Raw genomic sequence first — 12,548 nt, 5'->3', positions numbered from 1 at the left:
CGCAGAACTTAGTGTGAACCCCACTTTAATCAGCTACTATTTTGGAATGGGATTTATTTATACTTGATTTACCAGCTATAAAAATAAATATGATGATTAACCCCTGAGATCATTCTAGCATACAGTTTTGGCCTGTTACTTGATTCCCTCTGAAATAATTTATTTGGTTTATGGACAGTTATTTAGGTTCTAGTGAAAAGCTTTTATAAAATATTAAATAATCAATGTGGGGCTGAAAAGGTGTACATTCTAGTTGCATATATGATACATACCTTATACTGATATAATACATTCCATAGCAGCTGAATATTCTAGTTTGTCTAGGAAGTTCTTGTGTGTGGATGAAGAATTAAAATACCAGAAAATAAACAACTGTTTAGGATCAAAGATAACTGTATCTGTTATGGTTTACTTAGATTGATTTTCTTTCTTTAAATCTTGTTACACATAATAGCTACAGTAGTTTGTCCAGCAGGTAATAAATGAATGCATAAAGCACTTCTAGCTATATCTGGATATCATATGCATGCATTTTTTATAAATAAAAATCAAATGTGAGGTCACATTTTCCCATCTTCTGTTTATATACTAAATCAAATTTCTCATTCATTGAAACAGTGAAGATGTCTTTCCACAGCCCAACTCGACCTGAAACATAGAGAGGGAACACAAGTCAGAGAGCAGACAGGATACCACATTTCTACAGTCTTGTTATGCAGGGCACAAAGTATTATTTGTGAGAAGCTGATCAGTATTAGCTTTCGCTGAAACCTCAGTCAGACCTGAGACTACTTTGTGTCTTCCCCATTTGTCCACTGCTACAACTCTTGCAAAACCCTAAAGGGAGTACCCTACTGCGGTCTGGATTTGGAGAGTATTATTCGAGAAAAAAATCAGATTACAAGATTTTGCTCTAGCCTTAATGAGCATTAAATACAGATTTTGTTTCGGATGTTAATTCAGAAGTTGATTTCTGGTGTCAGTGCAAAGTAAGGATGTTTAATAATCCCATCACCTAACAATGCATTTCAAAATGACTGTGCCTTTACCACACGAGTTGGGAGACTATCCAAAAGGTGCATGGAATACAGAGCATTAAATAGATTATTGAATATCGATGAAATTTTAGCATAGCAAAATTCTATTATTTTACACTTAAAGATTAATTCTACAGATGACTTTTCGAAACTGAGGGTGACAGTTTGTTAAATACAAATACTTAAATAATATTGTATTATATATATTGAATATATAATATTCAATATAACTATAATATATATAATATTCAATATAATATTATAATATCAATATAATATAATATATAATATTCAGTATAACTACAATATTGAAAAGAATGTGTACTATACACCCAGTTTGTGCCATTTAATTTTGTACATAAGGAGCAGAAAGCTTTCAATGGATGTGCTATGGACACATTACTTTTTCAGTGTATGGAGTATTGCCTACTGAGGCCAGCTAGTAACATAACTTGCTGACACTGCTGAAATCACCAGCCAAAAGCTAGAGCTCCCTTAGGCGCTGATTCTTTGCAACAGATTTTGTTTATGTCATAGTCAGTCAGGATTATTTGTTGGTGTCTCACTGATATTGGGTATAAATAAAGACAAAATCCAGGCTTGTTCAGCTGGAATAAATGAAAGGAAAACGGAGACTGTGGTACCACTGAGTTTAATCATAACAGCAAGAGCAAAACTACATGCAGGGAACTTAATTATGCATTTGATGCATACAAAGAATACCCATTTAATTTAATTACCATTGCTTTTATGCAGCAACTCTATAATTGAGCCGTAAGACAGAACTGTTTGAAACCTCAATAAATTACACATTTGCATGATGATGCAGTATGTGTGGCAAGGACCATTTCACGAAAAGTACTGCCCCAAAATGCCTACAGGTCTGACAGTGTTGCAGTTTGCTTTCAGGATCCAAAGGTCAAAAGAACATGAAAGTTACAGAAAATACATCACATATATTTCTTCTGCAAAATGTCTCCTTTATCAAAGAGACAGTTAAAACATTTCCTGCAACCATACATATCTGATAATAAAAATTAGTTGTATTCTCGCAACTATAATTGCATAAAAGCCCGTATTTCCATTTCAACAATGTTAATAAAACATTTTCTTCCTCTGCTTGGGAAAGATAAACTTTTAATTTCTGAATCTCCCTAACAACACATACAAACAAATCATAGGTATTATAAAGGGCATATGCAGTAGATTATTTGAAACATGTTTTTTGTTACCATATGAATGGATAGGTTGTCAAAAAAAGTCACCCACCTGGTTTATGATTTGAATCATGCAACTGTGTAAACTATGACTCAAATATAAGTAATATATCTAATCATTTTTCTGCTTTCACAGAAGCTCAGGGTTATCTTCAGAGTAAAGATCAATGTGCTAAAAGAAAAAAAAATGAAGAACTAAAATAAAGCAAAATAAAGTAAATGTAACTAATGACAAATTAAAAATATTTGAAACAAATTACAATAAGCTGTCATGTTATTGCCAGAATTCTTTGTCACACAAATGAACAGAAGAACAAAGCTCCGTTAATGAAGCTACATTCTGAAGTAACAAAATGTTGTAAAAGTCAAAGACAGTGAACAAAAGAAATTCAAAATAAGAATATTTTTAATAAAAAGCACATAGAGAGCAAATGACAAAATATCAAATTTGCTGCAGTAGCTGCCTTTCTTGCATATTAAAAAACAGAGGGATCTTTTTGAAAGATTTGTAGAAGAATAATAGGCTCAGAACTTTGGGGGTTTGCAGGCTCCACTACAAAACAGTGAACACTAATACTGCATATGGAAGTGTGCACGCAGCAAAAGCAGGCACTGCCCCATTTGTGTGGGTGAACTGGGCAGTGGGGACAAAAGCTGACCTTTCTGCCTGCTGAAGGCCTCAGCAGCAGCTCTATTCTCTTTTCTCTGGTTTTTCTGATATTACAGCCTCACCTTCCTTTCACAACTGCCTTTCTGGCTTTCACTAGACAAGGAGGAGGGATTTTAGCTGTGCACAGAAAGCCGCTGATGCTGCTCCACAGATCTCTAAGATAGCAGAGGCTAGGTACAAAGCTAGGTTTCCGTGTAACTTCACACAATTGAACAGAGGAGAATATGGCTCTGTTGATTGCAAAACCTTGCCTGAAACTCCAAGGTGCTCAGGAATGCCTTACCAGACTCATTTTTTGATGTTGTTTTCACAGCCAAGAAGTGGGCTGGTAATCAGTCAGGTAACCTGCTGTAAAATTCTACTGTAAATGAGATGGTTTGTGGTTTTCACACAAAATGCACGCTGTGTTACATGTTGAATTTTCAGTTTGAAGAAGTGGGGTGAGAGTAGGATGAGAGTTAAGATATCTAACAGCAGAAAAACACACTACACTGTGGATACCTGGCTGAAAACTAGAGGTCTTTCAGTAAAACTCCAGTCTTTCATCCTTACCAGAATTTTAATTCAAGCTAGCAATCTTGAGATATTTATTTCAAGAACTCATCATTTACCAGAACATAACTGCACTGGAGCAAAAGAGGTGCCATATCACAGTTACAGAACTGCTCATAGAAGTTCATCTTCCAGATCCTTCTGTAACAACTAGAGTGTACAGCTTCTACGTAATAATAACAACCTTTCAGTGCCAGGTTCACAAATTCACAGATAAAAGCAAGGATGTTTGAGCAACGCCTTTTTCAAAGTACGACATTCTGAAAAGTACTGGCAACATGCACAGAATACAAATTAGTGAGGGTCAGTTACTCTGACCGTAGTCTGGGCAGGGGAATGAAAACTGCCATGAAGCTCTGCCAAAAAAAAGACAAAGGCAGTATAGAATATCAGTAAACCTGCTTTCATGGGAAACAGATCCTCTCACACAAACCTGACCGAATGTTCGTATGATTACAGTCTGACTGATTAAAGGTGACTGCAAAGATACAATGGACTTTTTTAAGGCATGTGATTTTAGTGTTTTTTTAGTATATTATGTATTATTTAGCATATTATAAAACGTTCTTTAGAGTTTAGACAGAAAGGTTTGAGGAAGCTACAAAGGTGGCTTCTGTGAGAAGAGCGCAGGAGCTGCTCCACACACTAGACAGAATCAGTTCCAGATGGCTCCAAAGCAGACTCACTACTGGCTGACAGTGCCTCTATGATAATGAATTTAAGGAGTAAACAGCTGTAAGAGAGGAGGTAAAAAAAAATATGAGAGAAACAACACAAAGTGAGGAAAAAAGGAGTGGGAGGAAGTGTTGTTCCAAATGCCAGAGTGGATATTTTCCTGCAAGTACGTGGACAAGACTGTGGTGGTGCAGGTTGTCCCCTGCAGCCTAGAGGACCACGATGAAACAGATTTCCATGCTGAAGCTTGTTATGGGTCACCCACGCTATAGCAGTTTTTTCCTGAAGTACTGTACCCCATGATGAGGCCCATGGTGGAATGATTCTTTGAGAATTGCAGCCTGTTGGAAACTCCTGTAGTATAACAATTCGTGAAAGGCTGTGTCCTGTGGGAGGGACTCTCACACTGGAGCAGGGGAAAAGTCTGAAGAGAAAACAGCAGCAGAAAGTAACTGTTGTTAACGGGTTCCCCATTCCTCCTGTGCCACTCAGCGTTGGAAAGATGTGGGAGAACGAGGACTGAAGTCAAGACTTGAAGGAAAAGGGCATGAGAAAAAGGTGTTTTTTGTTTTGTTTCACACTATCGTACTCAATTTTTAATTGGAAATCAATTAATCTTCCCCAAGTTTGCCCATGATGCAATCTCTCTTTCTTTATCTTGACCAATTAGCTTTTTCATTCTTTTTGCTCCACCAATATTGCTGAAGGGAACTGAGAAAGCAGCTTGGTGGATATCTGTCAGCCAGCCCCACACTAATAAATAAAATGTATGATAAATATATGATAAACTACTTAAAAGAAGTAGTCAAGAAGGACTGATGATATTTGATGTTTTTATCAGACATTTGAAAATACGTGTAAAAATTACAGTTAAGAAAACTTGCAGATAACAACAAGATTGGCTGAGAGAAGTCATGTGGAAAGGGCTCCTACACAGAAACCTAAGAACAAAGTATTCAGGTCACACTGCCTGCGTAAGGGACAATAACCTTTAAACCACAACCACTGAAAAGACTCAGCAGCCATGATAAGCATGAGCTTTATGCATGATGCTGTAACAAAAAGTGGTAACATGGCTACAGACAGATAAACGAGGGGAACCAAAAGTTCCAGTTAAAGTCGAATTGTATGAGTGGCTAAAGTGATCTCTTTAGTTTGATTTCACTTTGGAAAAGGCACTTGCGAAGCTGACACAGGAACTCTCCATCGCTTTCTTAAGCCCTCATTTTCAGAAAGAGTTAAGTGCTATGTTAAGTAAGTTGAAGGGCTTCTTGAGTTTATTCTTCTATGCTTATCAGAAAGAAGAATTAGAAAAGAATTGATTTTTTGACACTAACGAAGGACTAGACTAGATCAAAGAGCACTTTGGATTCCTGCAGAAAGGCCTCAAAAGAACAAACATCTATAAGCTGCACACATTTTAGACAGCCAAGGCAGACAATGAAAAAAGCACATGAGAAGAACGACATGTTCTTGCCATTTGATGACTTCAAATTAGAATTACCTGCTATTCCAGAGAATCTCATACAAGAACACAAAGGTTTTTAAGCCAGGACAAACTGCGAGTAATTGTACGTGCTTTGATATTCCAAATGTCAGAAGGAGCTAAGTGGTCTTCTCGACATCAACAGCATATTCAGTTGAATTAAGCCAAAGACATCTTGTCTGCTTAAACAGAGCAGTTTGGATGGTGTTGCATATAAGCTGTTGAGCTTGAATGTTTCTGTTTTTTTTTAGTCATTTCTATCGTTGTTACAAAACAGCTCCCAAAATTACACCAAAAATCAGTTTTCCTCTCATCATTTATATATCAACATTTTGCCAACACCTTAACATATCTTGAAGGTTTCTAAGCTGTCAGTTGCTTTTTTCAACTTCCACTCTTAAGATTTTTACTGTGGGTTTTAAACATACCCCTGCCAACAGGAAGTGCTTCTGCATTACAGCACTGATCAATGAGTTGATGGCAGTGTTCCACCATGGATTCCAGCTGTGCTTTGTCATAAGAAACTCCTAAGAATCTCACCAATTGCTCAACCATTGTTGCCAAGTCCTGTAAGAGAGCATTTAAAGATGAGTTTATTTTGCAGTATTTCAAGTGAATTTATAAAATGATTTTCAATATTTCAAAACAATTTCATCATGATGAATGTGAAAAATACCAATGAAGAAGTTCCAGAAGCATCACTGTCTTAAAATGCTGCCACCTTCTGATTTGCTGAGAATAAGCCCTCACATTCCAAGTAATTGGAGGAGGACAAGCAGGAAGGTACACAGATGCTGTGATGCTACCAGCTTTCAGCAGCATCCCTCAATGTGCGGATGAGAATGAAAACGTTATTCAAAATCGTGGGTTTTAAATCACTGCTACTAAATTAGCATCATTATTCTGCTTCACCACATCTTCTGTCAGAAAGTACAAGAAAAATATAAGCTGAAATTGTATATTTATTCAGCTTTATTGAGTTCTACCTTGCTCTTGCCTTTTTGGAGGTTTAGATATAGGAGCTGGGTTCATCCTATGTCTGCATTAATTTTCCAGTCAAATATCATAGAAATCATAGAATGCTTTAGGTTGGAAGGGAACTCAAGGATCATCAACTTCCAACTTCCCTTGCCACAGGCAGATCAAGTACTAGATCAGATTGCCCAGGTCCCCTTAAACACTTCTGGCCAGCCTGTGCCACCACCTCACCACTCCCTCAGTAAAAAACTTCCTCCTGACATAAAATCTAAACCTCTCCTCCTTTAGTTTAAAACCATCCCCCTTTGTCCTATTGCTATTTACCCTTGTAAAAAGTTGATTTTCCTCATGTTTATAAACTCCCTTTAAATATTAAAAGGCTGCAATGAAGTTTCCCTGCAGCCTTCTCTTTTCCAAGATGAATAAGCCCAGTTCCTTCAGCCAGTCTTCATAGGAAAGGTTCTCCAGCCCTATGATCATCTTTGTGGCCTTCATCTATATGCTCTCCAGAAGCTCCACACCATTCCCATGTTAGGGGCCCCAGTCTTGGACACAGTACACCAGCTGGAACCTCATGAGGGCAGAGTAGAGGGGGACAATCACCTCCCTCACTCACCTTATTGGCCACTCCTCTTCTGACAGAATCCAGGACACCACAGGCCTTCTGGGCTACAAGAGCACACTACTGGCTCATGTTAGTTTTTCATCAACCAGGATCCCCAAGTACTTCTCAGCAGGGCTGTCTCAAGGTGTTCTTCTTCCAGGTTGTATACATATCTGGGATTACCTCGACCCAAGTGCAAAACCTTGCACTTTGCTTTGTTGAACCTCATTAGGTACACGTGGGCCCACCTTTTGAGTTTATCAAGCTCCCTCTGCATGGCATCCCTCCCTTCAGCTGTACCAACCACACCACTCAGCTTGGTGTCATCAGAAAACTTGCCAAGGGTGCACTCAATCACATCATCTATGTGATTGACAAAGATGTTAAAGAGTACCAGTCCCAAGATGAACCCTTGGGAACAGTGCTCACTTTGAAAACTTTTATTAATCCTCAAAAATATATTACTGCTATATAGGAAATGGGAAATAATGTTCAATGTAGTACTTTCATTACATTTCTGATTAAAAATAAAGTGGATTTATCAGCCAGCATGCTGTAACAACCCTAGAAGTTCACCTCATGCTACATCATCACCTCAAATTGTTTTTAAGGCAGATTCACAGCAGACAGTAAGGACAACCAAATAATCAGAATAATTGTGAGATATGTGAGACAAACCCCTAATGAGAGAGACTTCAGTTCTCACTGATACAGAACACACAATAAGACATTTATTTTAAATGAAAGTCAAGGGATGTGTAGCAAGAGCACCTGCTCTGTGTGAACTGTTGACCATCTATGCAAGCAGGTAGATTCCTGAATAAATTACTAGGTTTACAACAGTGCTTATGGAAGCTATGAATGCCACTGCTTTAAAAATGGTATCAGAGATTAGAAAGCCCAAACACGGGCAACAAGAAACAATTTTTAAACTTCATATATTTTACATGTTATGACATTTAAAGTGTTTAAAATACCTCTTTGTTACATCTAACCTACCTTGTGCATATCTTCATACTTGAGGAAAAGTACATTGGCATCCATATGATGTTCCCAAAACTCTTGGACATGTTCAAACCACGAACCATATCCTACTATAGATACAGAAGATATTACGATTGGCATGAGGAAATATTAATACTGTTGTTATTAATTCCCCTTCAAAAATGTAAAAATGAAAACTAAAATAATTAGGGTGATTAACAGCCTTAAGAGAGTTGTCTGGTTTTGCTCCATTGCCATGCACAGTGACTTACTTAATTGGAAAAGAACATTTCTACCAGTTTGGAATATTCAAAAGAGCTAACCTAACCTAAAGAAAAAATGCTCAACTGAAAGTGCAACCATATTTCACTATGGGCCTCTCGTGAGCTCAGTATTAGTAATGCCTGACTACTGCACCAAAGTTGAGCCAATATAAAAATTACAGAGATATATTCGCAAAAAGTAAATTTTCAGTGGCTCTGACCTGTGCGAATTCCTGCAGTTGGTGTTATCAGACTGCACCTTCCATTACTCAAAGCACAGACAACATACGTAATGGAAATCCATATATAGTGGAAAATTCCATAAAGCATCTGCTGTGACGGACAAAGAACTGCTAACAGCCATTATCTTCTCTTTATTACACAAGTATTGAAGAAACACACATATTAATATGCTTCACTGTCATTCTCAGAATACTAAAGCTGTACCAATAGAATATTCTATTTATCTTTTGCTTCCTCTAAAATCTAAGACTTATTCTCTTCTGTCACTTTCTCAGCATTTCCATGCAACCTAGGTAGGTACGCCAGAACATGGTCTCAGATATAATGCAGCTAAGTTGGTACACCAGGAGGGCCCATGTTCCCAGCACTGCTGAGGCAGTGGTTAATAGAAGCTCCAATCCCCTCAATTTTTTTCCTGCTTTATTTTCCACTTCTCCGACAAAATCCACATTTGACTGATTTTTGTCTATCTTTGTGTGTAGCAGAGGTACAGACACTGGCATTTATTATCTAAAGAGTATGTTTTGCTGCCAAAAGTATCAGAAAGGAAAGCAAAGGAGAAATGCATTACAGAATCACAGAATTGCATAGGTTAGAAGGAACCTCAAAAGATCATCAAGTCCAACCGTCCTGCTGAAGCAGGTACCCTACAATAGGCTGTATAGGTAGATGTCCAGATGGGTCTTGAATTCATCTCCATAGCAGGCTCCACAACCTCTCTGGATAACCCATTCCAGTGCTCCATCACTAAAGAAGATCTTCCAAATATCTGTATGGAACTTTCAACATTCAAGTTCTAGGCCCTACTCCTTCTCCTATTGCTACAGACCACCAAGAAGAGTCTGGCCTCATCCATTTGCCCCCCACCTCCCTTTAGCTATTTATAAAAATTTATCAGATCCGCCTCTCAGTCTTCTTTTCTCCAGGCTGAACAGACCCAGGTTACTCAGCCTTGCCTCATATGGGAGATGCTCCAGGAGTTTTATCATCTTTGTGGCTCGCCACTGAGCTCCTTCTATGAGATCCCTCCCTGTTTTGAACTGGGGAGCCCAGAACTGGCATTCTAAATGTGGCCACAGCAGAACAGAGTAGAGGAAGTGGATCACCTGACCTGTTGGCCATGTTCTTTCTAACGTATCTCAGGATACCTTCTTGGCCACAATGGCACTTCCTCAAAGTATCTCAGATAATCAAGGTAGAAGCTAAGCAAATACAGTGAGCAGTTCTTCACATTTTCTCAGTATTGATATTTTTATCCTTACAACAAAACAACTTCAGAAAAGTATTAAACATCATTTCTATTCTTTATAATTTTAAAGAAATTCATGCATGGAGCTTACACATCAGTCAAGCAAAAAACCCTTTTGCTAGCTGCTCCTAACTGCACACGGCAAGAATCCGTTAACATTATGATAATAGAGTTTACCTGCATTTTATGTAAGAAATTCCCTTACGTTCCAGAGGGTAGTGACAAAGAATTAGCATATTTAAGATCAGTTCCCCATTAGCATAAGAGCTAGCATGTGCTAAATCTGTTTCCAGATGGACAGATATAAGATAAGGGGTTAAAAAAATGGGATTGTGTCATTTGGATTTAATGCTTCTCCTTCTTGCACTACTTTGAATGCTTAATTTTTTTTGCTTCTATATTGCTTCCATGAGATGGAATCACTTAAATAAGTGCCATATTTACTGTATTACAAAACACTCACTTTGCATAATTACGGACACAGAACACGCTGCATTGTTTTACTGACTCTAGAAGGTAATGACAAATCACATAGCTGCTATAAGATGAAGACCTAAATAACTCCTGGGATATTTACATGAAAGAGAATGAAGAACCTTCTTCCCATCTTAGAAGAACCTATCTTTAATATGTCTCCAATGTAGAAGCTCCTGCTCATGGGTTGCAGACAAGATTCCCATTCTAGGGGAATGCAGAAAAAAAAGTTGAAGGTGGGTTGGGAATGGAAGGATATTTACCCTCCTGCACAAAAGAAAGTGGCAAGCCTTATAAAGCCTGTTAACTAACCTCCATTGGCAGGCTTTTACCTTTTTCCTTTCCTTTAGTATTATGCAGCTTCTTTAGCATCAAGTCCCCCAAATTCCAGATGGAAATAACATTTTCTGGATCTAGAGGAGATCCTTGTCTCAGAGCAGACCAAAGTGTCTGGAGACTTCTTAACATCACATTAGGGTGCATAAAGAAGATTTTATAGAGAAAGAGAACGCAGTAAAAAAAACCTGCATTGTTCTGTTTTTTGATCTTGCTAGCTACAAAGCATGGCAATCCATTGGCAAAAAGCTCAGTGACAGCTACTTACATGAGAACAAGCCTTCACTCCCTGTAATGTTACTAAGTTCGTGCAATGGAGCTACTTAAGGTAGTGCAGCCTGAAGGGAACACAGTGGGTTGGTATGTAATGAAACAGCCTTCACTCACGGAAGTTACTGAGCAAGCAGCTGATGAGCTGTTGTAACACAAGTTACATTACAGTAGTAAATTTTCAGCCTACAATTACCTTCTTACAGGTAACTTACTACTGTATTCCTACTGATGCATGAGCTCAGTCTCACGCAAACTAGAATTTACCTGAGTGAAGTCGAACACAATTGATCCCACAGGGTCAAATATTGTAAGACAGTTATTTACAAGATATGACCACAGTTTGCACAGACAAATCTAAGCTCATGCAGCACTGTATCTCTGGTACCCTCCTTGCAGTATAAACAAAATAAATGCATCTTTATCTACTTCATTTTTGTACTTGCAGAGATGAACATAAATGTGTAACATGTGCACAGACAGTCGCTCCTTACACTTGTCATTCATAAACCTTCTACAGAACTCCTGAAATGTTCCTCTGTAGCTCATGGTCCTTAGGGAGCGGTGAAACTGGTAATAAGACACCACCAGGTCTTTGGGGTTGCGAGCCATGTATATTACCTACGACAAAGGAGGGAAATCATCTTAACGAAAGTTTGTTTTTTCCGTTTCCCTAAGCACATAAATAATTGTTGCCGGTTCAGTTAGACAAGCATGAATTAATTCTTACCTTTGAATTGCCATTATGGAGGTCTGAAGGCAAAAAACGATATGGTAGGTGGCTTTTTATGAGGCGAGGAGATGTCAGTTCCTAAAATAAAGCAAAGAAACTATTTATTAGTTTTTGGCACATCCTGAGTTCTCCTGAACTGATGTCCTTTACTTTACTGAGCCACATGCAGAAATTCACTTCTTAAATTAACAGGGGTCTGGACTAGAAATCAGGTCAGAGAATTTAATCTGTTTTAAACCAAAAGGATGGATCTTGGAAACTACTCCAATTTGTAGGATCCTCTTAGGAAGACTAGAAGGGTTGAAGATTCTTAGCATAAAACTGACCTTGTTTTCACTGACACTCCCACTAAAATTCAGTGAAAAACATTAGAAGGACTGAATGAACAGCTTCAAAAAACCCTATCCTTAATTTTTCAACTTCAAAATTATAATCCAAAGCTTATTTTAGCCTCAGAATTGGACTCAGACAATTCAAAGGTTTACCTGAGCACATAAACACTTTTAAAGGTATTTTTCAATCATAATTTGGAAAAAATAATAAAAAAAAAAGTCTTATGACAAGATCATCTTCCAGTAGTTAAAAGCTGCATAAACTACTACTGGATTGAGTTGTTAGCAGAGTATCCACAATGCGTGATCTCAAACTAAACCTCTCACTATTGCTCCTGCTTATTTGCATTGACATATCACTGAGGTCTCACTAGACTAGGGTCACAAAGCAAAAAAGGGAAGTAATCTCTGGCCCCTGAATAATCATCCTAAAGAGGGCCAAATG

At 38.0% G+C, this 12,548-nt stretch overlaps 1 protein-coding gene across 1 annotated transcript in view; it reads right to left on the bottom strand.

The window, feature by feature from the left end:
* Nucleotides 1-535: 535 nt before the first annotated feature.
* Nucleotides 536-12,548, bottom strand: part of SULT4A1 (sulfotransferase family 4A member 1) — a gene marked incomplete at both ends in the record, with an annotated part of 29,227 nt that continues 17,214 nt past the window's right edge. The window contains 5 exons of the mRNA XM_079547896.1: nucleotides 536-648; nucleotides 6,066-6,204; nucleotides 8,219-8,313; nucleotides 11,533-11,659; nucleotides 11,769-11,849. Of these exons, the coding sequence (XP_079404022.1) occupies nucleotides 536-648; nucleotides 6,066-6,204; nucleotides 8,219-8,313; nucleotides 11,533-11,659; nucleotides 11,769-11,849 (555 nt within the window). The remainder of the gene's footprint in view (nucleotides 649-6,065; nucleotides 6,205-8,218; nucleotides 8,314-11,532; nucleotides 11,660-11,768; nucleotides 11,850-12,548) is intronic.

The sequence above is a fragment of the Tetrao urogallus genome, assembly GCF_951394365.1.
Source record: "Tetrao urogallus genome assembly, chromosome: 1".
In the NCBI taxonomy this organism is placed as follows: domain Eukaryota; kingdom Metazoa; phylum Chordata; class Aves; order Galliformes; family Phasianidae; genus Tetrao; species Tetrao urogallus.
The sequence above is the reverse complement of the archived record's forward strand: the minus strand, read 5'-3'. Positions and strand labels throughout refer to the sequence as shown.